The 27,519-nt window shown below is 45.3% G+C and overlaps 1 protein-coding gene across 8 annotated transcripts in view; it reads left to right on the top strand.

Moving 5' to 3' along the window:
• The window catches only part of ep400 (E1A binding protein p400), a 180,597-nt gene that overhangs the window by 64,632 nt on the left and 88,446 nt on the right, over positions 1-27,519 (top strand). For all 8 annotated transcript variants that reach the window (XM_070888131.1, XM_070888132.1, XM_070888134.1 and 5 more), the window contains 14 exons: positions 1,674-1,755; positions 1,910-1,959; positions 2,203-2,260; positions 2,358-2,447; positions 3,593-3,709; positions 4,621-4,823; positions 4,927-5,104; positions 6,572-6,708; positions 7,348-7,517; positions 9,254-9,428; positions 11,433-11,569; positions 23,058-23,244; positions 23,325-23,494; positions 26,842-27,020. In XM_070888131.1, the coding sequence (XP_070744232.1) occupies positions 1,674-1,755; positions 1,910-1,959; positions 2,203-2,260; positions 2,358-2,447; positions 3,593-3,709; positions 4,621-4,823; positions 4,927-5,104; positions 6,572-6,708; positions 7,348-7,517; positions 9,254-9,428; positions 11,433-11,569; positions 23,058-23,244; positions 23,325-23,494; positions 26,842-27,020 (1,933 nt within the window). The remainder of the gene's footprint in view (positions 1-1,673; positions 1,756-1,909; positions 1,960-2,202; positions 2,261-2,357; positions 2,448-3,592; positions 3,710-4,620; positions 4,824-4,926; positions 5,105-6,571; positions 6,709-7,347; positions 7,518-9,253; positions 9,429-11,432; positions 11,570-23,057; positions 23,245-23,324; positions 23,495-26,841; positions 27,021-27,519) is intronic.

The raw sequence follows: 27,519 nt of genomic DNA, 5'->3' as shown, positions 1-27,519 counted from the left end.
CTCACCAAGGCCCTGTACAACTGTAGCAACACCTCCCTGCCCCTGTACTCAAATCCCCTCGCTATGAAGGCCAACATGCCATTTGCTTTCTTAACCGCCTGCTGTACCTGCATGCCAACCTTCAATGACTGATGTACCATGACACCCAGGTCTCGTTGCACCTCCCCTTTTCCTAATTCTTTTAACGTAGGGGTGGCCGTTGCACACCAGTTACCAGTGTCCTTTTAACATCATCTCCTTTAAGACACTCCTCAAAACCTACCTCTTTGACCAAGCTTTGGGTCACCTGACCTAATATCTCCTTATTTGGCTCGGTGTTTGATAACGTTGCTGTGAAGCGCCTTGGGACATTTTACTTGCATTTATAGAATGCCTTTGATGTAAGTTGTTGTTCAACTGACCATGCAGGAACTGGGTAATGGATGAGGTAGTCGGCCCGAGTAATGAAGTGTTGTGATTTGCCAGGTGATGCTGACTACAGGTTTAGCCCGTCATTAGCGAAGGGTGCTGTGGCCAGTAATGGATTCACAAGTTGTAACTTTGAAACAGCTGTGCAGCAGGGCGAATCCCACAGCACCTAGGGCTGGAGATATTGTAGAATCATTCCCGGCGTGGTGAGGTGATTATGTAAAGTATAAACAGCATTTGGTTTCTTTACTCTGTTTGACCCTGATCAGGCTTTCGGGGAGAGTTGGGGAGAGGGAAAGAAATTAGCTTGAAGTCCAGAGGATTTGAGGGAGTCATCCATGCTTGTTGGAATTTCTGATAAGACACTGGTCTTTATACATTCTGGAGTTCGCCCTTTTAAACCCTTGTGTCTCCATCTCCCTCTCCTACTTCATAAGAACATAAGAAATAGGAACAGGAGTAGGCCATTTGGCCCCTCGAGCTGCTCCGCCATTCAATAAGATCATGGCTGATCTGATCATGCACTCAGCTCCACTTCCCTGCCCGCTCCCCATAACCCTTTACTCCCTTACCGCTCAAACATCTGTATCTCCACCTTAAATATATTCAATAACCCAGCCTCCACAGCTCTCTGGGGCAGTGAATTCCACAGATTTACAACCCTCTGAGAAGAAATTCCTCCTCATCTCCATTTTAAATGGGCAGCCCCTTGTGCTAAGATGATGTCCCCTAGTTTTAGTTTCCCCTATGAGTGGAAATATCCTCTCTGCATCCACCTTGTTGAGCCCCCTCATTATCTTATGTTTCAATATCACCTCTCATTCTTCTGAACTCCAATGTGTATAGGCCCAATCTACTCAACCTATCCTCATAAGTCAACCCCCTCATCTCCAAGATCCACCTTTTGGTCCAAGCTTTTGACCACCTCTCCTAACATCTCCTTATTTGGTTCAGCATCCATTTTTGTCTGACCATGCCTCTGAAGCACTTTAAATGCACCATATAAATGGCGATAGATGTTTGCACTTTCTAGCACCTGACTATTCGCAAAGATGAGTGCAAGGGAAGAAATATTGAGCACGGGCTCGACGGGCCGAATGGCTGTCGCCATTCTATAATTCGATCTTCTCGGGTAATCAGTATTTTAGGTAGGGTGCATGGCAGTGAGAAAATATTTTTTTTGCCCCAGCACTGTATCATATCGAGAATGTCTTGAGTACGGATTGGAAAAAGGCAGTTTTTAAAGTTCTGCATTTTGTTTTCAGGTTGTGGAAGTCAAATTGCAGCTTTATATGGAAGAGCAGCGAAGACAAGCATTACATTTACGAAAGGAATCATTAAACAGAGGTTAAGAATGTAGTTCAGCCATTTTCTAAAACAAATTGTTGGGTTTATATTTGGGCACTTTCAAGCCCACAGAGCAAAGTTATTTGTTAACTTTAAACTTGTGTAAGTGCTTGAGTACTGTATTTGTAATATTTGGATATTCTTTTGTTCTCAGGCCAAAACTCTGCTTTGTCCTGGCCCAAGTCAGAAAAGCTGAGTGACTTAGTAAGTTCTCAAATGGACAATTTGTATATTAAACTGTGATGTTACAGAACCTTTTTAATAGGGTCCTGTCCAGTGTATATATAAAAAGTGTTGGATAAAGGATTAAGCCAAGATTTTTTAAATAACAGAATATGGATCTATCATCAACATGGAGAAGTACTTCAAATTTTACTCACCTTGGTAAAAGAATAATCCTTGCAACCATTAAAACTAAGTCTGAAGTGGTGTATTTTTAATTTGTAGGATCCATTGGGCATCGAAAGCAAAAGAAAAGCTAGTGATTCGTTTGCTGGGGAAGCAGGTTTGTTAATTGTAGGTTGTCATCTGCCATTAAAGGGGTTTTTATGTCTGCTTGCAAATGAAACTTAAAAAAACTGTGTTCCGACATCCATTTTCAGTGGAAGACTGTGAAGAAACCATCGAAGAACAGGAGGCTGTTGAGGGCATCGTTGACCATCGCAGTGAATTGGCAGATTTAGCCAAACAAGGTAAGCGGGGCTGCTGAATCTCATCCTTGTTCACAAATCCCTCCATGGCCTCGCCCCTCCCTATCTCTGTAATCTCCTCCAGCCCTACAACCCCCCAAAATGTCTGCGCTCCTCTAATTCTGCCCTCTTGAGCATCCCCGATTATAATCGCTCCACCATTGGTGGCCGTGCCTTCTGTTGCCTGGGCCCCAAGCTCTGGAACACCCTCCCTAAACCTCTCCGCCTCTCTACCTCTCTTTTCTCCTTTAAGACGCTCCTTAAAACCTACCTCTTTGACCAAGCATCTGCCGTCATTTCTTCTTGTATGGCTCAGTGTCAAATGTATTTGATTTGTCTTGTAACATTCCTGTGAAGCGCCTTGGGACGTTTTACTATGTTAAAGGCGCTATATAAATACAAGTTGTTGAATTTAAAAGAACCTTGCATTGGCTTGGGAAGGGGGAGTAGGGCGGATTCAGTGTGATACTGTGATTTAGAGTTAAATGATGTGGACAGGTTACATAAATTTAGCTTGCACTCCCTTGAGTTTGGAAGGAATGATCTAAAGCCAAATACTGCGGATGCTGGAAATCTGAAATAAAAACCGAGAATGCTGCAAACACTCAGCAGGTCAGGCAGCGTCTGTGGCGAGAGAAACTGGCGAAGGGTCAGCGACCTGAAATGGTGACTCTGTTTCTCTCTCCACAGACACTGCCTGACCTGCTGAGTATTTCCAAGCATATTCTGTTTTTATTTGAGGGGTGCTCTAATCCAGGTATTTAAAATGATAAAGGGATTTGATGGATAAAGGGAAACTATCTCCTCTGGTGAGTGAATCAAGAATGAGGGGACATAACCGTAAAATTAGAGCGAGGCCATTTCGGAGAGAAATCATGAAGCACTTTATACACACAAAGGGTGGTAGAAATCTGGAACTCTCTCCCTCAATAGGCAGTGGGTGCTGGGGAACCATTGGAACTTTGAAGGCTGAGATCACTAGATTTTTGTTGGGTAAGGGCATCGAGGGATACGGAGCAAAGGCGGGTAAATGGAGTTGAGTTACAGATCAGCCATGATCTAATTGAATGGTGGCGCAGCCTCAAGGGGCCAAATGGCCTCCTCCTGTTGCTACGTTCACATGCAATTAATATTTAATTTGCTTTCAGCTGAAATGCCGCTGGAAGATCTTGTTCGACAGTATGCGGGCGCTTATTCAGAAAACTTTGACTGGCCAGCTCCAGATTCTTCTGACAGTGAAGATGATGACTATGAGGAGGATGAAGGTATGTTATACATCCACTTGGGACAGGTAAAACCTTGGAAGTGATTTATTTTAAATCTGTGGAAGAGCACTTTGTGAATTGAATAATGATTGTTATCTAACTCAATCAGCCTTTTGATAAATTTAGGGCTTGTTTCCTGCAGTTTGCCTCGTTTCTGTATGATTAACACAAACCATCTGAATCTTGTACAATTCATTGTGGATACTAATAAGAACATAAGAATTAGGCGCAGGATTAAGCTATTCGGCCCCTCGAGTCTGCTCCGCCATTCAGTGAGATCATGGCTGATCTACCTTAACTCTACTTTCCTGCACTATCCTCATATCCCTTGATTCCCTTAATATTCAAATATCTATCGATCTCAGCCTTGAATATATTTAACGACTGAGCATCCACAGCCCTCTGGGGCAGAGAATTCCAAAGATTCACCACCCTCTGAGTGAAGAAATTCCTCCTCCCCTCAGTCCTAAATAGCCGACCCCTTATCCTGAGACTGTGACCCCTGGTTCTAGACTCCCCAGCCAGAGGAAAGATCTTCCCTGCATTTGCCCTGTTAAGCCTGTAAGAATTTTGTATGTTTCAATGAGATCACCTCTCATTCCTCTTAACTCTAGAGAATATAGACCTAGTCTACTCAATCGCTCCTCATAGGGCTACAACCAAGAGCTGGAAAGTTGGGATTAGGCTGGATAGCTCTTGGTTGGCCGGCGTGGACTCGATGAGCCGAAATGGCCTCCTTCCATGCTGTAAATTTCTATGATTCTAGGACAATTTCCCCCCCCCACCACCCCCCATCCCAGGAATCTGTCTATTGAACCTTCGTTGCATTCCCTCTACGGCAAGTATATCCTTCCTTGGGGAAGGGGACCAAAACTGTACACAATACTCCAGGTGCGGTCTCTGTGTTTCAGAAATGGAAGAAGAGTTTGCTGCCGAATTTGGCAGTCAGGAGCAAGAGGTGGCAATCGACTCCTTGCTGAGCGTAGAGCAGTACAGAGCGGCGGAGAGAGTAACCAATCCAGCCGAGGGGAGGAGGCCGAGGAAGGACATCGCCGAGGTTTCTGCTGCTGCCGAGCCCCTCCTGCCCAAGGGCACAGCGCGTTATGCATCCTCGGTAATTGTGTTCCTTGGGCCGATTGTGCGCGGGGGGAGTGGCTTTTTGGTGCATTGGCGTGTTCAAAGTACAAACTAGGAGGCCTTTTCCTTTTCTCCGACAGGTGAGGAACGTTGCCCCTTTCTTGCTTCACGGGACTCTTCGCGAATACCAGCAGATCGGGGTGGACTGGCTAGCTGCCCTGCATAGAAGAAAACTAAATGGGATTTTGGCCGACGACTCACGATTAGGCAAGACTGTGCAGATCATTGGATTTCTAGCCCATCTCGCCTCGAATGAAGGTAAGGCGATAGCAAGGATGCAGAGCTCAGATCTGAATATTTTCTGCGATCGTTACAACCTGATCAGTTTGATGTTCACAATTGGGAAAATGTACATTTGTGTTTTGGGAGGACAGCTGAGCGTGCTGGCAGAGCAGCAATCGTCTGGACTTGGTGATATTGTCCAGTCGGGGAAATCTGCTGGCTTGTGCGTCTCGTGTCATTGTGTTCAGTCTATTTTTCAGACTCAACCTCTTTCCCTTTAAGACTTGCATTTATACAGAGCCTTTATCGACCTCAGGACATCACAAAGGTGTTTACGGCCAGTGCAGTACTTTTTGGAGTGTAGTCACTGTTGTAATGTAGGAAACGCGGCAGCCAATTTGCACACAGCGAGCTCCCACAAAAGACAGTGACATAAATGACCAGATTATCATTTTAGTGGTGTTGGTTGAGAGATAAATATTGACCAAGACACCAGGCATAGTGGCTGTGGGATCTTTAACATCTGTCTTAAGTGGGCGGACGGGGCTTCGGTTTAAGTCTCATCTGAAACATTGGTACCTTCGGCAGTGCAGCTCTCCCTCAGTACTTCCCCTCCGACAGTGCGGCGCTCTCTCAGTACTTCCCCTCCGATAGTGCGGCGCCCCCCTCAGTACTGCCCCTCCGACAGTGCAACGTTCCCTCAGTACTGCCCCTTCAACAGTTCAGCACCCCCCTCAGTACTGCCCCTCCGACAGTGCAACATTCCCTCAGTACTGCCCCTCCGACAGTGCAACATTCCCTCAGTACTGCCCCTCCGACAGTGCAACATTCCCTCAGTACTGCCCCTCTGACAGTGCAGCACTCCCTCAGTACTGCCCCTCCAACAGTGCAGCACCCCCTCAGTACTGCACTGGGAATGTCAGCCTAGATTTTGTGCTTGAGGAATAGAAGCAAGAGTTAAGTACGTCACATTCACTCTCACAATTTTGTTAAAATTGTTGCCTGACAGCTATAAACTTGTCTCCCTGATTTCCCAACACTGCCCCTGCCACCGACTTGAACAATTTCAGCCAACTCTTTTCATTGTAGTTGAGCTAGAAATTATATCTGCACATGTTCGTGTACTAAGCAGTTTGCATCCTTTGCGAAATAATAGCAGAAAATGACCGAAATGGACAGCAGCTGGATCAGCATCCAAGAGAGGAGGAGAGGTTAATGATACAGTTGTGAGCTTTGATCACAACTGGCTTTATTTGAGAACATGTAGCATTTGTTTTTCTTTTTAACTCTAGGCTTAGATGTGTTTTTGTGATTTGAAGTGAAGTTAGAAGTGACTGGTTTAATAGTCTTTTATTTGTAAAGCATAGTTTTAAAGTTCTGTTTGTGATTGCCTTCCCATTCAAAATAGCGCACGTTTGTTGATCCAGTCTCGGAGAAATTTTGAATTTATTGTGACAGATGCAGCCTCAAATTTTGATGCATGATCTGTATTTTTGTCTTAAGGTATCTGGGGTCCACATCTGGTTGTAGTGCGAACTTGTAAAATGCTTAATTGGGAAATGGAATTCAAACGGTGGTGTCCAGGACTCAAGATCATGATGTACTTTGGCACAAGGAAGGAACGTAGAGTCAAGAGAGAGGTAATGCTTATATTAATTTATTTATTTCAGCTATAATAGTCAGGAAAGATTGAAAGGACTGGGGCTCTCTTCTCCAGAAAAGAGAAGGCTGAGGGGTGACCCGATCGAGGTCTTTAAAATTATGAAATGGTTTGATGGGGTAGATGTAGAGAAGATGTTTCCACTTGTGGGAGAGACCAGAACTAGGGGCCATCAATATCAGACAGTCACTAATAAATCCAATGGGTAATTCAGGAGAAACTTCGTTACCCAGAGAGCAGTGAGAATGTGGAACTTGCTGCCCCAGGGAGGGGTTGAGCTGAATAGTATCGATGCATTTAAGGGGAAGCTGGATAAACACATGAGGGAGAAAGGAGTACAGGGATGTAAGAAATAGGAGTAGGCCATTTGGCCCCTCGAGTCTGCTCCATGGCTGATGTGCTGATTGGGTGAGATGAAGAGGGGTGGGAGGAGGCTCGCGTGGAGCATAAACACTGGCACAGAGCTGTTGGGCCGGACGGTCTGTTTCTGTGCTGTACATTCTATAGCTTTCATTTTAGTATGCGCCACTCGTTCTTTCTTTGTAGTCCTTAATCTATAAGATGATAAAGAACAAATACTGGGAACCAGAGTAGACAACTGTACATTTCTTGTTTGCAGTATTGGACGGAGCCCAACTCCTTCCACGTGTGTATCACCTCCTACAAGCTGCTGTTAAAGGACCACCAAGCCTTTCGGAGGAAGAGGTGGAAGTACCTGATACTGGATGAGGTGCAACAGCTTAGGAACACGACCGAGCGGCATTGGGAGGCCCTATTCAACCTCAAGAGGTCTGGGTCACTTGCGTTTATGTTAATGCAGCAGGAACTAGCTTCAGCCTATCACTGTGATCATGGGCACGTTTAGATTTAAAGGACTGTATCTCTGACAATATAACTGAGAGCTTGTTTCTGTCACTGTGAGTAGAGATGATGTGGTATTTTCTGGAATGGAGTATATTTGATTTATTTGTGGTATTTAAGACAATTAACAGATTTGATGGGGTTGGTAGTGTCTGTGCGTCTCAATAATGCATTGCACAGATTGAAACCGGGGCTAAAAGGGTTACATTATGAGGACAGATTGAACAGACTAGACTTTTATACCCTTACGTATAGCAGACTAAGCGATGATCTAATTGGGCTATTTAAGATGATTAAAGCAGTTGATGGGTTGGATAGAGAGACATAATTTCCTTTGTTGGGGGAGTCCAGAACATAAGAAATAGGAGCAGGAGTAGGCCATATGGCCCCTCGAGCCTGCTCCATCATTCAATAAGATCATGGCTGATCCGATCATGACCTCAACTCCACTTCTCTGCCCGCTCCCCATAACCCCTTATCCCCTTATCGGTCTATTTCTGTCTTAAATTTATTCAATGACCCAGCTTCCATATCTCTGAGGCAACGAATTCCACAGATTTACAACCCTCTGAGAGAAGAAATTCCTCCTCATCTCAGTTTTAAATGGGCGGCCCCTTATTCTAAGACTATGCCCTCTAGTTCTAGTCTCCCCGATGAGTGGCAACATCCTCTCTGCATCCACCTTGTCAAGCCCCCTCATAATCTTACACGTTTCGATAAGATCACCTCTCATTCTTCTGAATTCCAATGAGTAGAGGCCCAACCAACTCAACCTTTCCTCAAACCCCTCATCCCCGGAATCAACCTAGTGAACCTTCTCTGAACTGCCTCCAAAGTAAGTATATTCTTTCGTAAATTTGGAAACCACAACTGCATGCAGTGGCCTCACCAATACCCTGTATAACTGTAGCAAGACTGCCCTGCTTTCATACTCCATCCCCTTTGAAATAAAGGCCAAGAATCCATTGGCCTTCCTGGTCACTTGTTATACCTGCAGACTATCTTTTGTGTTTCATGCAGCCATTCATGGAGGCTATTCAGCCTATCCAGTCTGTTCCACCATTCAATGAGATCCTGGCTTATCTGTGACATAACTCCATATACTCACCTTTGGCCCATAACCCTTAATACCTTTAGTTAACAAAAATCTATCAATCTCGGATTTAAAATTAACAATTGACCTAGCATCAATTGCCATTTGTGGAAGAGAGTTCCAAACTTCTACCATCCTGTGTGTAGAAGTGTTTTCTAACTTAGTTCCTGAAAGGGGGGGGGAGGCGGTGGCGGTGGCGAGAGAGAGGGAATCGGCCAGAGTTCCTGCCTCTCGATTGCCTACCCAGTTGACCCCTGCTGAGAAGCATGGCAGTGTGGACATGGAGTGAGACGAGTGTGGGTTGCGGCTCAAATGTCCCACATGGTTGAATAGTCCACAGATACCGATTGCCCAGGCAGGAGGGTGTGGTACAGGAGGGTGCTGGTCATCTGGGACTGCACACCGGCAACATGTTTCGGGGAAAGGTGGGAGGACAGTGGAAAGGAGAGGATGGGAAGAGCCCATCTTCAGTGGTCCGTCAGCAAGTTAAAAGGTAATGTTTGATCGGCTTGACCACAACTCATTTTTGATTGATTATGGAATGATTTGTTCAGCAACCTTTTTTTTTTAGTCAGCAGCGCCTGCTTTTGATTGGAACTCCGTTACAAAATACCCCAATGGAGCTGTGGACCATGATGCATTTCCTGCTGCCCGGAATTTCCAGACCGTACCTGGATTTCCCCGTGAAAGTTGGTACAGATGAAAATCAAGACTATTGCCACAAATTGGTGATAAGGATGCATAGGGTGAGCACAGCTTCTGCTTTCACTTGGATAAGCAAAGTGAAAGTCTTGGGGTGGGGCGGGATCGTGGCAGGCAGTCTGGCAGTAGAGGAGCCCGGCTTTCCAGCATATAACTCCTCTAAGCTGTCAGCTGTGGGCTCATGTCCATGGCTTGCCTGGCTGAGAAAATGGCATAGAAAATAGGTGCAGGAGTAGGCCATTCGGCCCTGCGAGCCTGCACCACCATTCAATATGATCATGGCTGATCATTCACCTCAGTACCCCACCCCTGCCTTCTCTCCATACCCCTCGATCCCTTTAGCCGTAAGGGCCACATCTAACTCCCTTTTGAATATATCTAACGAACTGGACTCAACAACTTTCTGTAGAGAATTCCACAGGTTCACAATTCTCTGGGTGAAAAAGTTTCTCCTCATCTTGGTCCTATATGACTTACCCCTTATCCTTAGACTGTGTCCCCTGGTTCTGGACTTCCCCAACATCGGGAACATTCTTCCTGCATCTAACCTGTCCAATCCTGTCAGAATTATATCAGTTTCTATGAGATCCCCTCTCATTCTTCTTAATTCCAGTGAGTATAAGCCTAGCCGATCCAGTCTTTCCTCATATGTCAGTCCTGCCATCCCGGGAATCAGTCTGGTGAACCTTCACTTCACTCCCTCAATAGCAATTACGTCCTTCCTCGGATTAGGAGACCAAAACTGCACACAATACTCAAGGTGTGGTCTCACCAAGGCCCTGTACAAGTGCAGTAAGACCTCCCTGCTCCTTTACTCAAATCCCCTCGCTATGAAGGCCAACATGCCATTTGCTTTCTTTACTATCTGCTGTACCTGCATGCCTACCTTCAATGACTGATGTACCATGACACCCAGGTCTCGTTGCACCTCCCTTTTTACTAATCTGTCACCATCACCATGTGGAGATGGTGTACCTCTCCTGTAAGGGAGACCGTACAGTGGCCTCTTGTACTTCCTGGAGCATGGTTCAGAGCTGCATTATTTTCGGAAGCAATTGAGAGTCTTTCACCTTGGTCAGTACAAGGTGCATTGCACAAGGAACCGACAGGGCTGAGACCAGTTGCTTCAGAATAACTTGCCATGTAGTGCAGGACATATGCTTTCACTTGACATAGAAACCATTACCCTCAAAGGTAAATAGTTATCTTTTTAAGGTAGTTGCATGGTTACTCCAGGCAATGCAGCAATACATGCGATGCATTGATACAGTCCCATCTCACCAAACACACATTGGCTAATTTCTGCAAGCTTTTCTCCTTTTCTGTAAAAGTAATTTTACACAAAAATATCCATTATGTAATGCATTTTGGATAGTTAGCCATTTACTTTTCATCTCGAGTTACTCCTGTGCTCGCTGACCTACATTGGCTTCTGCTCCGGCAATGCCTCAATTTTAAAATTCTCATCTTTGTTTGCAAATCCCCCCCCGCCCCCTGGTATCTCTGTAACCCCCCCCCCCCCCACTTGGCCCCACAACCCAAGATCTCTGTGCTCCTCCAATTCTGGTCTCTTGTGCATCCCAATTTTAGTCACTTCACCATTGGCAGCCGTGCCTTGAGTTCCCACAGTCTTAAGCTCTGGAATTCCCTCCCTAAACCTCTCTGCCTCTCGCTCCTCCTTTAAGTCGCTCCTTAATACCTGCCTTTTTGGTCACCTGTCCGAATAGCTCCTTATGCGGCTCGGTGTCAAATTTTGTTTAATAATCGCTCCTGTGAAGCACCTTGGGACGTTTTACTATGTTCAAGGCGCTATATAAATATAAGTTGTTGTTCTGCAAAATCACGCCAGAGAATGTCTGCAAGCGCACTTCACATCTGTCTCTCTTCACTGTCCTTGTAAAATGGGTTGTAATATTGGGCTATTTTTTTGTGCCGCATGTTTGTCAGCATTAAGTAATTATATTTGTCTTTCACCTTTGATATTTTTAATTGCAAGCATTAAAATGTTGCATGTAGAATTTAAAAGTACCTGGATCTTCACCTCCTAGATGATCCAACCGTTCATCTTGCGGCGATCAAAGCGGGACGTGGAGAAACAGCTGCCGAAGAAATATGAGCACATTCTGAAATGCTGCCTGTCAAAGCGGCAGAAAATCATGTATGAAGACGTCATGTTCCAAGCTGGGTAAGTAGCATCTTTCACGAGATGCAAAATAGATGCTGCTTGTAAAGCGATCTTTGCTTTGTGTTGATTTAGGACAGAATCCGAGCTGAGCCATGGCATTTTGCAAATTGATGCAAAAAAATTCTTAATTTAGGAAGCTTTAAGTCGGGGGAAAAGTTCAGATTGGCTGTCCTCTCCTGCTACCCTCTCCAGTTTCTCCGAGTCTAGTGAGGGTCTGGTTTCATGGATGCTGGCAACCCCTTCTGGCACCTCAACCTGCGGATCATTTAATGTGTGAGCCCGTTGGTAGGTGTAATGTACGCACTGTGAGTATGCTCACAGGTTTGTAGAGAGTTGGGAGTGGCTTCGCCAGTCACATGATGTTCACAAGACTCAATAAAACCCCAGCCAGTTGGGTTCAGGGGATCCACGATAGGGCAGGTGGTTGTGAGCCTGGTGGATGAACTGGTAATGTGTAGTGTGATTGTTAAACCGTTGCTAATAAACCAACTAGTTCTTAATAGCAATGTGTTGCTATGAATTCTTAAGCAAAAAACCCATGAAGCCAATACATTACAGTAGGCTTGTAGAATCAGAGGATACCACAGCCAAACCTCATATATCAACACGTTAGCCAGCAGGCCATGAATGGATACTGACCTGATCTATCCCTCTCCTGAGTAGAATGGGCATAGGCTGACACTCCAGTGCATTGCTGCGGGAGTGCTACGCTGTCAGAGCTTCCGTCTTTCGGATGAGACGTTAAACTAAGACGTCTGCTCTCTCAGGTGGATGTAAAAGATCCCACGGCACTATTTCGAAAAAGAGCAGGGGAGTTCTCCCCGGTGTCCTGGCCAATATTTATCCCTCAAAATAACAAAGCCAAATTATCTGGTCATTATCACATTGCTGTCTGTGGGAGCTTGCTGTGACAAAGCGGAGTGCATTTACTCACTCAGCTATTGGGGGAAATTAGAGTACCCGACGCTCAAACTGGATTAAGGACACACTTGCAAGATACTTAACTAGTCCTCTGTTTGACGTATTAGTAACAGCAGAGAGTTCTTTGTGAACTTCCTCCCTGGGAGAATTGTTGTCTTTCAGATTATACCGAGAAATGTTATTTTCCAACAAATGTCAGCACGTAGCTCCAATTAAGATTTGCGTATAGCAAGAATGGTTTGCGCCTGCATAGCACTGGGGAATTGACCCCTTTGTCCTCTTCAGATTGCTGTTCTGACACACTTTCTCCAGTGTCGCATCAGGGTTCATGCATTGTCAGCAGCACAATAGAAGTGTGATTTTATAAATAATAAATACATTTATCACTTAAATTTAAAGCGTGGTTTAATGGTAGATATGAAGTGTATTCTTTCAGCTTATCCCAGAACTATCATGGAGTTATTCAGGCACAGTCGGGGAGAGAGTTGAATGCGATGTTCCCTCTAATTTGTTTTTGGGGGTGCGTGGCCCTTTTAAAGGGTTGCGGGCCCATTCAGTTTCCACGCATGCACGGATTTTCCACTGTAAAGCCGACAAGCAGCTTGCGTGGTACCCCCAGACTGCGAAGCTTAACGGGAACTTTGGTTAGCATAGCATTGCATAGAATTTACAGCACAGAAGCAGCCCAACAGGTCCATGCCGGTGTTTATACTCTACTCGTGACACCTCCCACCCTGCTTCATCTCAGCCCATCAACATATCCATCTATTCCTTTCTCACTCGTGTGTTTAGCTTCCTCTTAAATACATCTACACTATTCGACTCAACCACTCCTTGTGGCAGCGAGCTCTCACCGCTCTCTGGGTAAAGAAGTTTCTCCTGAATTCCCCGTTGGATTTATTAGTGACTATCTTATATTGATGGCCCCTAGTTCTGGTCTCCCCCACAAGTGGAAACATCTTGTCTACGCCAACCCTATCAAATCCTTTGATAATTTTAAAGAGCTCAATCAGGTCACCCTTCAGTCTTCTCTTTTCTAGAGCGACGAGCCCCTGTCTGTTCAATCTTTCCTGATGGTTAGAACTCCCTAGTTCTGGGATCCTCCTTTGCATCTTCTCCCATGCCTCTATATCCTCATTATAATATGGAGATCAGAACTGTGCCCAGTGCTCCAAGTCTGGGTTGAGTGTAAACGTTTTCAATGTGGCAGCAGAAAAATGAGACTGTCTGCTCAACTTTCAAATCGTCTTTCATGCTGCAATTGGATTTTGAGTTGCAGCTGAGAAACTGAACGTTGTTATAACATTGTACTCCCCCCTCATTGGGATAATTCTGACTGAGTAAAATGCTCTGATCTCTGGCATTGGTGAGCAGTTCTAAAATCACAGACTGCATAAAATATTTAGCATTTTATCACCAATTTACAGTGGTATGGATTGTTGATTTAAGTCTTCAGCAATTATCATTTTATAGGGGAGGAGTTGGGGAGGAGTTAAACTAATATGGCAGGGGGATGGGAACCAATGCAGGGAGACAGAGGGAAACAAAAAGGAGACAAAAGCAAAAGACATAAAGGAGATGAGTAAAAGTGGAGGGCACAGAAACCCAAGGCAAAAAACAAAAAGGGCCACTGAATATAAAGGGGCTGCAGGAGGGGTCAAAACTAAAAATCATGGTTTAAAAACTAGTATTAAAACACTCTACCTAAACGCACGCAGCATTCGAAATAAAGTAAATGAGTTGACGGCACAAATCATTACAAATGGGTATGATTTGGTGGCCATTACAGAAACATAGTTGCAGGGTGGCCAAGACTGGGAATTAAACATACAGGGGTATCTGACGATTCGGAAAGATAGACAAGAAGGGAAAGGAGGTGGGGTAGCTCTGTTAATAAAGGATGATATCAGGGCAGTTGTGAGAGACGATATTGGCTCTAATGAACAAAATGTTGAATCATTGTGGGTAGAGATTAGAGATAGTAAGGGGAAAAAGTCACTGGTGGGTGTAGTTTATAGGCCCCCAAATAATAACTTCACGGTGGGGCGGGCAATAATCAAGGGAATAATGGAGGCATGTGAAAAAGGAACGGCAGTAATCATGGGGGATTTTAACCTACATATCGATTGGTCAAATCAAATCGCACGGGGTAGCCTGGAGGAGGAATTCATAGAATGCATACGGGATTGTTTCTTAGAACAGTATGTTACAGAACCTACAAGGGAGCAAGCTATCTTAGATCTGGTCCTGTGTAATGAGACAGGAATAATAATAAAAGATCCTCTCGAATGAGTGATCACAGTATGGTTGAATTTGTAATACCGATTGAGGGTGAGGAAGTAGTGTCTCAAACGAGCGCACTATGCTTAAACAAAGGGGACTACAGTGGGATGAAGGCAGAGTTGGCTAAAGTAGACTGGAAACACAGACTAAACAGTGGCACAATTGAGGAACAGTGGAGGACTTTTAAGGAGCTCTTTCATAGTGCTCAACAAAAATATATTCCAGTGAAAAAGAAGGGCGGTAAGAGAAGGGATAACCAGCCATGGATAACCAAGGAAATAAAGGAGAGTATCAAATTAAAAACCAATGCGTATAAGGTGGCCAAGGTTAGTGGGAAACTAGAAGATTGGGAAAATTTTAAACGACAGCAAAGAATGACGAAGAAAGCAATAAAGAAAGGAAAGATAGATTTTGAAGGTAAACTTGCGCAAAACATAAAAACAGATAGTAAAAGCTTTTACAGAAATATAAAACGGAAAAGAGTGACTAAAGTAAATGTTGGTCCCTTAAAAGATGAGAAGGGAGGTTTAATAATGGGAAATGTGGAAATGGCTGAGACCTTAAACAATTATTTTGCTTCGGTCTTCACAGTGGAAGACACAAAAACCATGACAAAAATTGCTGGTCACAGGAATGTGGGAAGGGAGGACCTTGAGACAATCACTATCACTAGGGGGGTAGTGCTGGACAGGCTAATGGGACTCAAAGTAGACAAGTCCCTTGGTCCTGATGAAATGCATCCCAGGGTATTAAAAGAGATGGCGGAAGTTATAGCAGATGCATTCGTTATAATCTACCAAAATTCTCTGGACTCTGAGGAGTTACCAGCGGATTGAAAAGCAGCTAATGTAATGCCTCTGTTTAAAAAAGGGGGCAGACAAAAGTCGGGTAACTATAGGCCGGTTAGTTTAACATCTGTAGTTGGGAAAATGCTTGAAACTATCATTAAGGAAGAAATAACGGGACATCTAGATAGGAATAGTGCAATCAAGCAGACGCAGCATGGATTCATGAAAGGGAAATCATGTTCAACTAATTTACTGGAATTCTTTGAGGCTATAACGAGCATGGTGGATAGAGGTGTACCAATAGATGTGGTGTATTTAGATTTCCAAAAGGCATTCGATAAGGTGCCACACAAAAGGTTACTGCAGAAGATAAAGGTACGCGGAGTTAGAGGAAATGTATTAGCATGGATAGAGAATTGGCTGGCTAACAGAAAGCAGAGAGTCGGGATAAATGGGTCCTTTTCGGATTGGAAATCGGTGGTTAGTGGTGTGCCATAGGGATCGGTGCTGGGACCACAACTGTTTACAACATACATAGATGACCTGGAAGAGGGGACAGAGTGTAGTGTAACAAAATTTGCAGATGACACAAAGATTAGTGGGAAAGCGAGTTGTGTAGAGGACAGAGAGAGGCTGCAAAGAGATTTAGATAGGTTAAGCGAATGGGCTAAGGTTTGGCAGATGGAATACAATGTCGGAAAGTGTGAGGTCATCCACCTTGGGGGAAAAAAAAACAGTAAAAGGGAATATTATTTGAATGGGGAGAAATTACAACATGCTGCGGTGCAGAGGGACCTGGGAGTCCTTGTGCATGAATCCCAAAAAGTTAGTTTGCAGGTGCATTAGGCACTTAGGAATGCGAATGGAATGTTGGCCTTCATTGAGAGAAGGATGGAGTACAAAAGCAGGGAGGTCCTGCTGCAACTGTACAGGGCATTGGTGAGGCCGTACCTGGAGTACTGCGTGCAGTTTTGGTCACCTTACTTAAGGAAGGATATACGAGCTTTGGAGGGGGTACAGAGACGATTCACTAGGCTGATTCCGGAGATGATGAGGTTACCTTATGATGATAGATTGAGTAGACTGGGTCTTTACTCGTTGGAGTTCAGAAGGATGAGAGGTGATCTTATAGAAACATTTAAAATAATGAAAGGGATAGACAAGATAGAGGCAGAGAGGTTGTTTCCACTGGTCGGGGAGACTAGAACTAGGGGGCACAGCCTCAAAATACGGGGGAGCCAATTTAAAACCGAGTTGAGAAGGAATTTCTACTCCCAGAGGGTTGTGAATCTGTGGAATTCTCTGCCCAAGGAAGCAGTTGAGGCTAGCTCATTGAATGTATTCAAATCACAGATAGATAGATTTTTAACCAATAAGGGAATTAAGGGTTATGGGGAGCGGGCGGGTAAGTGGAGCTGAGTCCACAGCCAGATCAGCCATGATCTTGTTGAATGGCGGAGCAGGCTCGAGGGGCTAGATGGCCTACTCCTGTTCCTAATTCTTATGTTCTTATATAGTATTAAATGGTGCGTCATTTTGAAACTCGGCTGTACTGCGCGTTGTATTACAAACCCAATGAGATTTTATTGCATGTGCTGCTATATATAGCTCTGTTTTGCATTTCAAATGTCCATGTAATGATGTATCCTTCACTTGCTATTACTTCAGTATTTGAGCTGAGGATATTTATAGGAATATATGAGATTTCCTGCTATATTTAAGTCCCACAAATGACATAATTAGGAGCAGGAGTAGGCCAGAGCCTGCTCCGCCATTCAATGAGATCAAGGCTGATCTTCGACCTCAACTCCACTTTCCTGCACTGTTCCCATATCCCTTGATTCCCTTAATATCCAAAAATCTATCAATCTCCGTCTTGACAGAGATTGATAGATTTTTGGATAGTAAGGGAATCGAGGGATATGGGAATAGTGCAGGACCAGCAAGGTGCGTCGGAGAGACGGGAGTCGGAGCGGCAGCGGCCTATAAAAGGTCTAGTCGTTCGGGGACCAGCGAGGTGAGTGGGAGCGGCAGCGGCCTATAAAAGGCCCAGTCGTTCGGGGACCAGCGAGGTGAGTGGGAGCGGCAGCGGCCTATAAAAGGCCCAGCAGTTCGGGGACCAGCGAGGAGGTGTGGGAGGCCAGCTGGTGCAGCTGCAGCAGGGAGAGAAGGCAAAAAAGAAGTAGAAAGAAATCGAAAGGTGACGTCACAGCGAAAGGGGTAAGTGATTGGTAAGTAGATTTACTTTTTCTTTTCTTTATCAGTAAGTAACCTTTAGCATTGTTGTTGCCAAATTAAGTTAATCTAAGGGTTAAGACATGGCAGGAGAGCTCGGACACGTGTTATGCTCCTCCTGTACTATGTGGGAAGTCAGGGACGCTTCCTGTGTCCCTGATGACTACGTGTGCGGGAAGTGTATCCGCCTCCAGCTCCTGACAGACCGCATTGCGGCACAGAAGCTGTGGGTGGATTCACTCTGGAGCATCCACGATGCTGAGAATGACATGAATAGCAGGTTTAGCAAGTTGGTCTTACCGCAGGTTAAAGGTACACAGCCAGATAGGGGATGGGTGACCAACAGGAAGAGCAGTGCAAGGAAGGTAGTGCAGGGATCCCCTGCGGTCATCCCCCTGCAAAACAGATACACCGCTTTGGGTACTGTTGAGGGGGATGACTCATGAGGGGAAGGCAGCAGCAGCCAAGTTCATGGCACCGTGGGTGGCTCTGCTGCACAGGAGGGCAGGAAAAAGAGTGAGAGAGCTATAGTGATAGTGGATTCGATTGTAAGGGGAATAGAGAGGCGTTTCTGCGGCCGCAACCGAGACTCCAGGATGGTATGTTTCCTCCCTGGTGCAAGGGTCAAGGATGTCTGAGCGGGTGCAGGACATTCTGAAAAGGGAGAGTGACAGCCAGTTGTCGTGGTGCACATTGGTACCAACGATATAGGTAAAAAACGGGATGAGGTCCTACGAGACGAATTTAGGGAGCAAGGAGCTAAATTTTAAAAGTAGGACCTCAAAAGTAGTAATCTCAGGATTGCTACCAGTGCCACAAGCTAGTCAGAGTAGCAATCACAGGATAGCTCAGATGAATACGTGGCTTGAGGAGTGGTGCAGAAGGGAGGGATTCAAATTCCTGGGACATTGGAACCGGTTCTGGGGGAGGTGGGACTAGTACAAACTGGACGGTCTGCATCTGGGCAGGACCGGAACCAATGTCCTAGGGGGAGTGTTTGCTAGTGCTGTTGGGGAGGAGTTAAACTAACATGGCAGGGGGATGGGAACCTATGCAGGGAGACAGAGGGAAATAAAATGGAGGCAGAAGCAAAAGATAGAAAGGAGAATAGTAAAAGTGGAGGGCAGAGAACTCCAAGGCAAAAAACAAAAAGGGCCATATTACAGCAAAATTCTAAAGGGGCAAAGTGTGTTAAAAAGACAAGCCTGAAGGCTCTGTGCCTCAATGCGAGGAGTATTCACAATAAGGTGGACAAATTAACTGGGTAGATAGCAGTTAACGGATATGATGTAGTTGGCATCACGGAGACATGGCTCCAGGGTGACCAAGGCTGGGAACTCAACATCCAGGGCTATTCAACATTTAGGAAGGATAGGCAGAGAGGAAAAGGAGGCGGGGTGGCATTGCTGGTTAAAGAGGAAATTAATGCAATAGTAAGGAGGGACATTAGCTTGGATGATGTGGAATCGGTATGGGTGAAGCTGCGAAATACCAAAGGGCAGAAAACGTTAGTGGGAGTTGTGTACAGACCACCAAACAGTAGTAGTGAGGCTGGGGACAGCATCAAACAAGAAATAATGGATGTGTGCAATAAAGGTACAGCAGTTATCATGGGCGACTTTAATCTGCATATTGATTGGGCTAACCAAACTGGTAGCAATGCGGTGGAGGAGGATTTCCTGGAGTGTATTTGGGATGGTTTTCTAGACCAATATGTCGAGAAACCAACTTGAGAGCTGGCCATCCTAGACTGGGTGATGTGTAATGAGAAAGGACTAATTAGCAATCTTGTTGTGCGAGGTCCCTTGGGGAAGAGTGACCATAATATGGTACAATTCTTTATTAAGATGGAGAGTGACAGTTAATTTGGAAACTAGGGTCCTGAACTTAAGGAAAGGTAACTTCGACGGTATGAGGCGTGAATTGGCTAGAATAGACTGGCAAAGGATACTTAAAGGGTTGACGGTGCATAAGCAATGGCAAACATTTAAAGATCACATGGATGAACTTCAGCAATTGTACATCCCTGTCTGGAGTAAAAATAAAACTGGGAAGGTGGCTCAACTGTGGCTAACAAGGGAAATTAAGGATAGTGTTAAAACCAAGGAAGAGACATATAAATTGGCTAGAAAAAGCAATAAACCTGAAGACTTGGAGAAATTTAGAATTCAACAGAGGAGGACTAAGGATTTAATTAAGAGGGGGAAAAATAGAGTACGAGGGGAAGCTTGCAGGGAACATAAAAACTGACTGCAAAAGCTTCTATAAATATTTGAAGAGAAAAAGATTAGTGAAGATAAACGTAGGTCCCTTGCAATAGGATTCAGGTGAATTTATAATGGGGAACAAAGAAATGCAGATCAATTGAACAAATATTTTGGTTCTGTCTTCATGAAGGAAGACACAAATAACCTTCCAAATGTACTAGGGGATAGTGGGTCTAATGAGAAGGAGGAACTGAAGGATATCCTTATTAAGCGGGAAATTGATGGGATTGAAGGCCAATAAATCCCTGGGGCCTGATAGTCTGCATCCCAGAGTACTTAAGGAAGTGGCCCTAGAAATAGTGGATGCATTGGTGATCATTTTCCAACAGTCTATCGACTCTGGATCAGTTCCTGTGGACTGGAGGGTAGCTAATGTAACACCACTTTTTAAAAAAGGAGGGAGAGAGAAAACGGATAATTATAGACCGGTTAGCCTGACATCAGTAATGGGGAAAATGTTGGAATCAATCATTAAAGATGAAATAGCAGCACATTTGGAAAGCAGCGACAGGTTCGGTCCAAGTCAGCATGGATTTATGAAAGGGAAATCATGCTTGACAAATCTTCTGGAATTTTTTGAGGATGTAACTAGTAGAGTGGACAAGGGAGAACCAGTGGATGTGGTGTATTTGGACTTTCAAAAGGCTTTTGACAAGATCCTGCACAAGAGATTGGTGTGCAAAATCAAAGCACGTGGAATTGGGGGTAATGTACTGACGTGGATAGAGAACTGGTTGGCAGACAGGAAGCAGAGAGTCTGGATAAACGGGTCCTTTTCAGAATGGCAGGCAGTGACTAGTGGAGTGCCGCAGGGCTCAGTGCTGGGACCCCAGCTCTTTACAATATACATTAACGATTTAGATGAAGGAATTGAGTGTAATATCTTCAAGTTTGCAGATGACACTAAACTGGGTGGCAGTGTGAGCTTTGATGAGGATGCTAAGAAGCTGCAGGGTGAGTTGGACAGGTTAGGTGAGTGGGCAAATGCATAGCAGATGCAGTATAATGTGGATCAATGTGAGGTTATCCATTTTGGGGGCAAAAACACGAAGGCAGAATATTATCTGAATGGCGGCAGATTAGGAAAAGGGGAGGTGGAACGAGACCTGGGTGTCATGGTACATCAGTCACTGAAAGTGGGCATGCAGGTACAGCAGGCGGTGAAGAAGGCACATGGTATATTGGCCTTCATAGCTAGGGGATTTGAGTATAGGAGCAGGGAGGTCTTACTGTAGTTGTACAGGGCCTTGGTGAGGCCTCACCTGAAATATTGTGTTCAGTTTTGGTCTCCTAATCTGAGGAAGGACGTTCTTGCTATTGAGGGAGTGCAGCGAAGGTTCACCAGACTGATTCCAGAGATGGCTGGACTGATATATGAGGAGAGACTGGATCAACTGGGCCTTTATTCACTGGAGTTTAGAAGGGTGAGAGGGGATCTCATAGAAACGTATAAGATTCTGATGGGACTGGACAGGTTAGATGCGGGAAGAATGTTCCCGATGTTGGGGAAGTCCAGAACCAGTGGACACAGTCTTAGGATAAGGGGTAGGCCATTTAGGACTGAGATGAGGAGAAACTTCTTCACTGAGTTGTTAACCTGTGGAATTCCCTGCTGCAGAGAGTTGTTGATGCCAGTTCATTGGATATATTCAAGAGGGAGTTCGATATGGCCCTTTCGGCTAAAGAGATCAAGGGGTATGGAGAGAAAGCTGGAAAGGGGTACTGAGGGAATAATCAGCCATGATCTTATTGAATGGTGGTGCAGGCTCGAAGGGCCGAATGGCCTACTCCTGCACCTAATTTGTATGTTTCTATGTTTGAATATATTCAACGACTGAGCATCTGGGGCAGAGAATTCCAAAGATTAACAACCCTCTGAGTGAAGAAATTCTTCCTCAGCTCAGTCCTAAATGGCCGACCCCTTATCCTGAGATAATGCCCCCTAAAGATGGAAATTGATCAGAAAAATCTCTGCCGATCTCATCTTTGCACTCTGTTGTACATCTCTCTCTCTCTCGAGTATTACCCTAGCTGTTGCCCCTGGGCAGTCAGAGGTACAGTTGTGTTGTTTCGCTGCTAACCTTTTAGGCCACTGCTCCAGTACACCATTTGGTAACCCAGCTAATTGTGACTGAGGTCAATAAGTTTCAGGCTGCCAGTCTGGAACTGGCTTTCTCTTTCTTACAAGATTGCTTTGCATCTGTTAAGTGTGTGTGACGCGTGGTGTGTGCAGGGCACACGTTAGCTGCAAGACATCATAGAATCAGAGAAATTTACAGCACGGAAGGAGGCCATTCGAGCCATCGTATCTGCGCCGGCCGACCGACCAAGAGCTACCCAGCCAAATCCCACTTTCCAGCTCTCGGTCCGTAGCCCTGTAGGTTTCTGCACTTCAAGTGTACATCCAAGTACTTTTAAAATATGGTGACAGTTTCTGCCTCTACCACCCTTTTAGGGAGTGAGTTCCAGACCCCCACCACCCTCTGGGTTAAAATATTTCTCCTCAACTCCGCTCTAAACCTCCGACCAATTACTTCAAATTTATATCCCCTGCTTATTGACCCCTCTGCTAAGGGAAATAGGTGCTTCCTATGCACTCTTATCTAGGCCCCTCATAATGTTATACATCTCAATTAAGTCTCCCCTCAGTCTCCTCTGATCCAAAGAAAACAACCCCAGCCTATCCAATCTTTTGTCATAGCTAAAATTCTCTAGTCCAGGCAACACCCTCGTAAATCTCCTCTGTACCCTCTCCAGTGCAATCACATCTTTCCTGATATGGTGACCAGAACTGCACGCAGTACTCTAGCTGTGGCCTAACCAGTGTTTTATACAGTTCCAGCATAATCCCCCTGCTCTTGTATTCCATGCCTCGGCTAACCTTGGTTAGGTTGATGGAACGATTGGGTTGGGGAAGCTTCTTCACGTTTCTGTTGTGGATTGATAGTTTCTGATTATCTGCTGCTGATTTTGAAAACCTCTTTTGACCAACAGCACAATAGAAGCCCTGAGGTCTCGCCATTTTGTTAGTGTTCTTAACCTGCTGATACAGTTGCGAAGGATCTGTAATCACCCCAACCTGAAGCGCCCTAGGTCTGTGTGTTCGGCCTATGTGTTCGGAGCACTGCGGTATTCAGTCGCCTCTCTCGTGTTGAAAGCGCTGCAATACGATCCTTGGAAGGTGAGTGCTGGAAAATGATTCTTCTTTCACCTTTTCCGTGTCTGTCGACGGGTATCCCATTTTCTTTCTTTGTTTTGTAGAATGTTGACTTGTCCTCCTTCAACCTAACTGGAATCGAAAATAAGCTGTCTCGATACGAGACTGAGACGGTCATGCCCACGCGCAAGGTGACGAGGAAACTCATTGAGGAAATCTACAACTCGCCAGATCTCCCGCCCAGACCCAGACCCGTCAAAGTGAAAGTCAGCAAGTAGGTGGCTGCCTCCTGTTGTAAGAAAGACAGACTTGCATTTATATAGCGCCTTTCACGACCACCAGACGTCTGAGTGCTTTATATTCAATTAAGTACTTTTGGAGTGTAGTCACTGTTGTGATGTGGGAAACGCGGCAGCCAATTTGTGCACAGCAAGGTCTCAAAAACAGCAATGTGATAATGACCATATAATCTGTTTTTTGTTATGTTGATTGAGGGATAAACATTGGCCCCAGGACACCGGGGAGAACTCCCCTGCACTACTTCCAAATAGTGCCGTGGGATCTTTTATATCCACCTGAGAGAGCAGTCGGGGCCTCGGTTTAACGTCTCGCCCGAAAGACAGTCTGAAAGAGAGTTGTCGGGCTAACTGTTAGCGACCTTCGTGAGGCACGATGACCCATTGAAATAATTCCGCTCAATAGCCAAACGGCAAATCTACCAATTGGCATTATAGAAATTGTTCAAAGAGTTGCTTTTTGGAGTAATGTAACCCACAGAAAGCATTGGTTTACCCGTTTTCAAAATGAATGAATGCTTCCTCCCTGGCTACTTGAGATCTCCAAGTTAGATACATGCGGCCCGGAATGCGGCAAGCCCAGCTTCTTTTTAAATAGAGTTAATCAAAATAGGACCACTTGCTCCTGCTGGAGTCAAATGCGTGATATTCACCCCCCTGTGGAGGAGAAGCAGGTCTAACCCTTTGGTCCTTTTTTTTTTTGTTTTAAACCGGTGTCCTCAAGTCAGATAGTTTAGTTACATGTGCATCATTTCTGGTTTCTGGAGTTATTCCCACTCAAACAGATAGATGGAGCCCAAGTTTTGGGCCTCAGGAACTTAGTCACAAAAAGCCTGATCAGCGCTTTGGCTAGGGTAGTGGAGGCAGAAATCCTGTAATTCTCCAAGGAACCTGATATGGGAACTGGGCTGGGGAGGAACTTTCGGATTAATGAGCCAAATGGCCACCTCCTCGGTATCTCTTTCGATCTCGGCAGTTGTCCTTGCTGAACCTCTAGACATTAATGACCTTTTGCAAGTAGAATGCCAAAGTTCATACAGTGTGGTCTCCCTGTGATTTGTACAAGTTAAAGATGGCACGTTATTTATATATTAAAGTCACCGCTGACGCTGTTTCTAAAAATACATTGAAAGCAAAACTTATGCAGAACTTAACTCCTTTGCCTCCAGTCAGTGTGTTGTGTTTCTGTTTGAGTGGGGGGGATATAAGTGCTTGTTTTTTTTTGGAGGGGAGTCAGAATTCCTTCCTCTTGTCTTTAGTGCTTTTGCCTCGACAGACTGATGCCAAGAGGACAGTACAACTGTTGTCAAGCATAGGAGCAGGAGGAGGCCACTCAGCCCCTCGAGCCTGTTCCACCATTCAAACAGATCACGACTGATCTGTATCTTAACTCCAAATTTGCGGATGATACTAAGTTGGGTGGCAGTGTGAGCTGCGAGGAAGATGCTATGAGGCTGCAGAGTGACTTGGATAGGTTAGGTGAGTGGGCAAATGCATGGCAGATGAAGTATAATGTGGATAAATGTGAGGTTATCCACTTTGGTGGTAAAAACAGAGAGACAGACTATTATCTGAATGGTGACAGATTAGGAAAAGGGGAGGTGCAACGAGACCTGGGTGTCATGGTACATCAGTCATTGAAGGTTGGCATGCAGGTGCAGCAGGCGGTTAAGAAAGCAAATGGCATGTTGGCCTTCATAGCGAGGGGATTTGAGTACAGGGGCAGGGAGGTGTTACTACAGTTGTACAGGCCTTGGTGAGGCCACACCTGGAGTATTGTGTACAGTTTTGGTCTCCTAACTTGAGGAAGGACATTCTTGCTATTGAGGGAGTGCAGCGAAGATTCACCAGACTGATTCCCGGGATGGTGGGACTGACCTATCAAGAAAGACTGGATCAACTGGGCTTGTATTCACTCGAGTTCAGAAGAATGAGAGGGGATCTCATAGAAACGTTTAAAATTCTGACGGGACTGGACAGGTTAGATGCAGGAAGAATGTTCCCAATGTTGGGGAAGTCCAGAACCAGGGGTCACAGTCTAAGGATAAGGGGTAAGCCACTTAGGACTGAGATGAGAAGAAACTTCTTCACCCAGAGAGTGGTGAACCTGTGGAATTCTCTACCACAGGAAGTTGTTGAGGCCAATTCACTAAATATATTCAAAAAGGAGTTAGATGTAGTCCTTACTACTAGGGGGGTCAAGGGGTATGGCGAGAAAGCAGGAATGGGGCACTTCACTCTATTCCCCCTTCTTCTGGACCCCCTCTCCACCCTTCCGCCAGAGGAAATACTTTCTATCTACCCTATCAAATCCTTTAATCATCTTAAACACCTCTATTAGATTAAGCCTTATCTTCTACACTCGAGGGAATGCAAGCCCAGTCTCTGCAACCTGTCCTCATAATGTAACCCTTTTAGCCCGGGTAACATTCTGGGGAACCTGCGCTGCTCCCCCTCTGAGGCCGATCTAGCCTTCCTGAGGTGCAGTGCCTTGCACTGAATGCAGTCTAACCCGAGGTCTGTACAGCTGCAACATAACTTCCAGCCCTTTATATTCCAGCCCTCTTGAGGTAAAAGCCAACATCAATTAGCCTGTTAAATTATTTTTTGTATTTATTCACTATCTGAATACAAGATCTTTCCCTTTCTTTCCGTGCAGCATCAGCACTAAAGAATGGAAAATAATTTGCATTCACCTTTCTGATTTCTGGACGTCTCAAAGCACTTTACAGCCAATGAAGTACTTTTTCAAGTGTAGTCACTGTTGTAATGTAGGAAACGTGGCATCCAATTTGCGCACAGCAAGCTCCCACAAACAGCAATAAAATAATGACCAGATAATCTGTTTGTGATGTTGGTTGAGGGATAAATATTGGCCCACGACACCGGGGGTAACTCACCTCTTCTTCTTCCAGTAATGGCCCTGGGATCTTTTACGTCCACCCGAGAGGGCAGACTGGGCCGCGGCTTACCGTCTCACGTGAAAGACGGCACCACTGACTGTGCAGCGCTCCCTCAGTACTGCCCCTCCGACTGTGCAGCACTCCCTCAGTACTGCCCCTCCGACAGTGCGGCGCTCCCTCAGTACTGCCCCTCCGACAGTGTGGCACTCCCTCAGTACTACATTGGGAGCCTGGATTGCGTGCTGTCGTGTCTGGAGTGAGGAATGGAGACGGCTTCATCTCTTAGGGTGCTGCACACTGATTCTTGTAATGTGTTGTGCTACTTTGCCTTTAGCCAGAGTTAATGCTCTTCATCAAGCGTGTCTCTAAAGTTTATGATTTGTGTTCTCCCCCCCCCCCCCCCTCCCCCCAAAAATGTCAAGGTTGTTCCAGCCTGTACAGTATGGACAGAAGCCGGATGACAGGACTGTTGTGGTCGTTGGTACCCAGCCACAGCGTATGTCAAGCACTGCTTCAACGGCTGCCACCCATCAAGGACAAGTGCGTGGCAAGTCTTCCGCTGTGGCAGTGCCCGCTTCTCAGGTTATGACTTCTGCGCAGGGTAAGAAACGGCTTCATTCTGCTTCAGTGAACGAGTTTTATATGGGTTTATGTGAGTAATGGGGTTTCATGACTCGCTACCTGTTCCATCTCCTTTCCCTCTGATTTGTACTTTGAACCTCATGGGTGGGCAGTAGGTTTTTCCTTCGTGCCTAATTTTGACAAAAAATGAGAGAATACTGAGTTTTACCGGGGTGAAGAATATATTAGTGTTTAAACTATCTGGTCTAATTAAAATCTGATGATCATCCGTTTTTAATCAGATTGCGTTAAACTATCAGGACGAGCCTTTCTGCTTGTAAGGGACTGAGCCAGGTGTGTATGTTAGGGGGATCAAGGGGTATGGGGTACTGAAGTTTCACGTTCAGCCATGAACTCATTGAATGGCGGTGCAGGCTCGAAGGTCCGAATGGCCTACTCCTGCACCTATTTTCTATGTTTCTATGTTATCTTAATGGAGGAGTTTTTAACGCTGTATTTTTTTCCCTGGCAAATCTGGT

The sequence above is a fragment of the Pristiophorus japonicus genome, chromosome 8 (genome assembly GCF_044704955.1).
Source record: "Pristiophorus japonicus isolate sPriJap1 chromosome 8, sPriJap1.hap1, whole genome shotgun sequence".
NCBI lineage: Eukaryota > Metazoa > Chordata > Chondrichthyes > Pristiophoridae > Pristiophorus > Pristiophorus japonicus.
The sequence above is the reverse complement of the archived record's forward strand: the minus strand, read 5'-3'. Positions and strand labels throughout refer to the sequence as shown.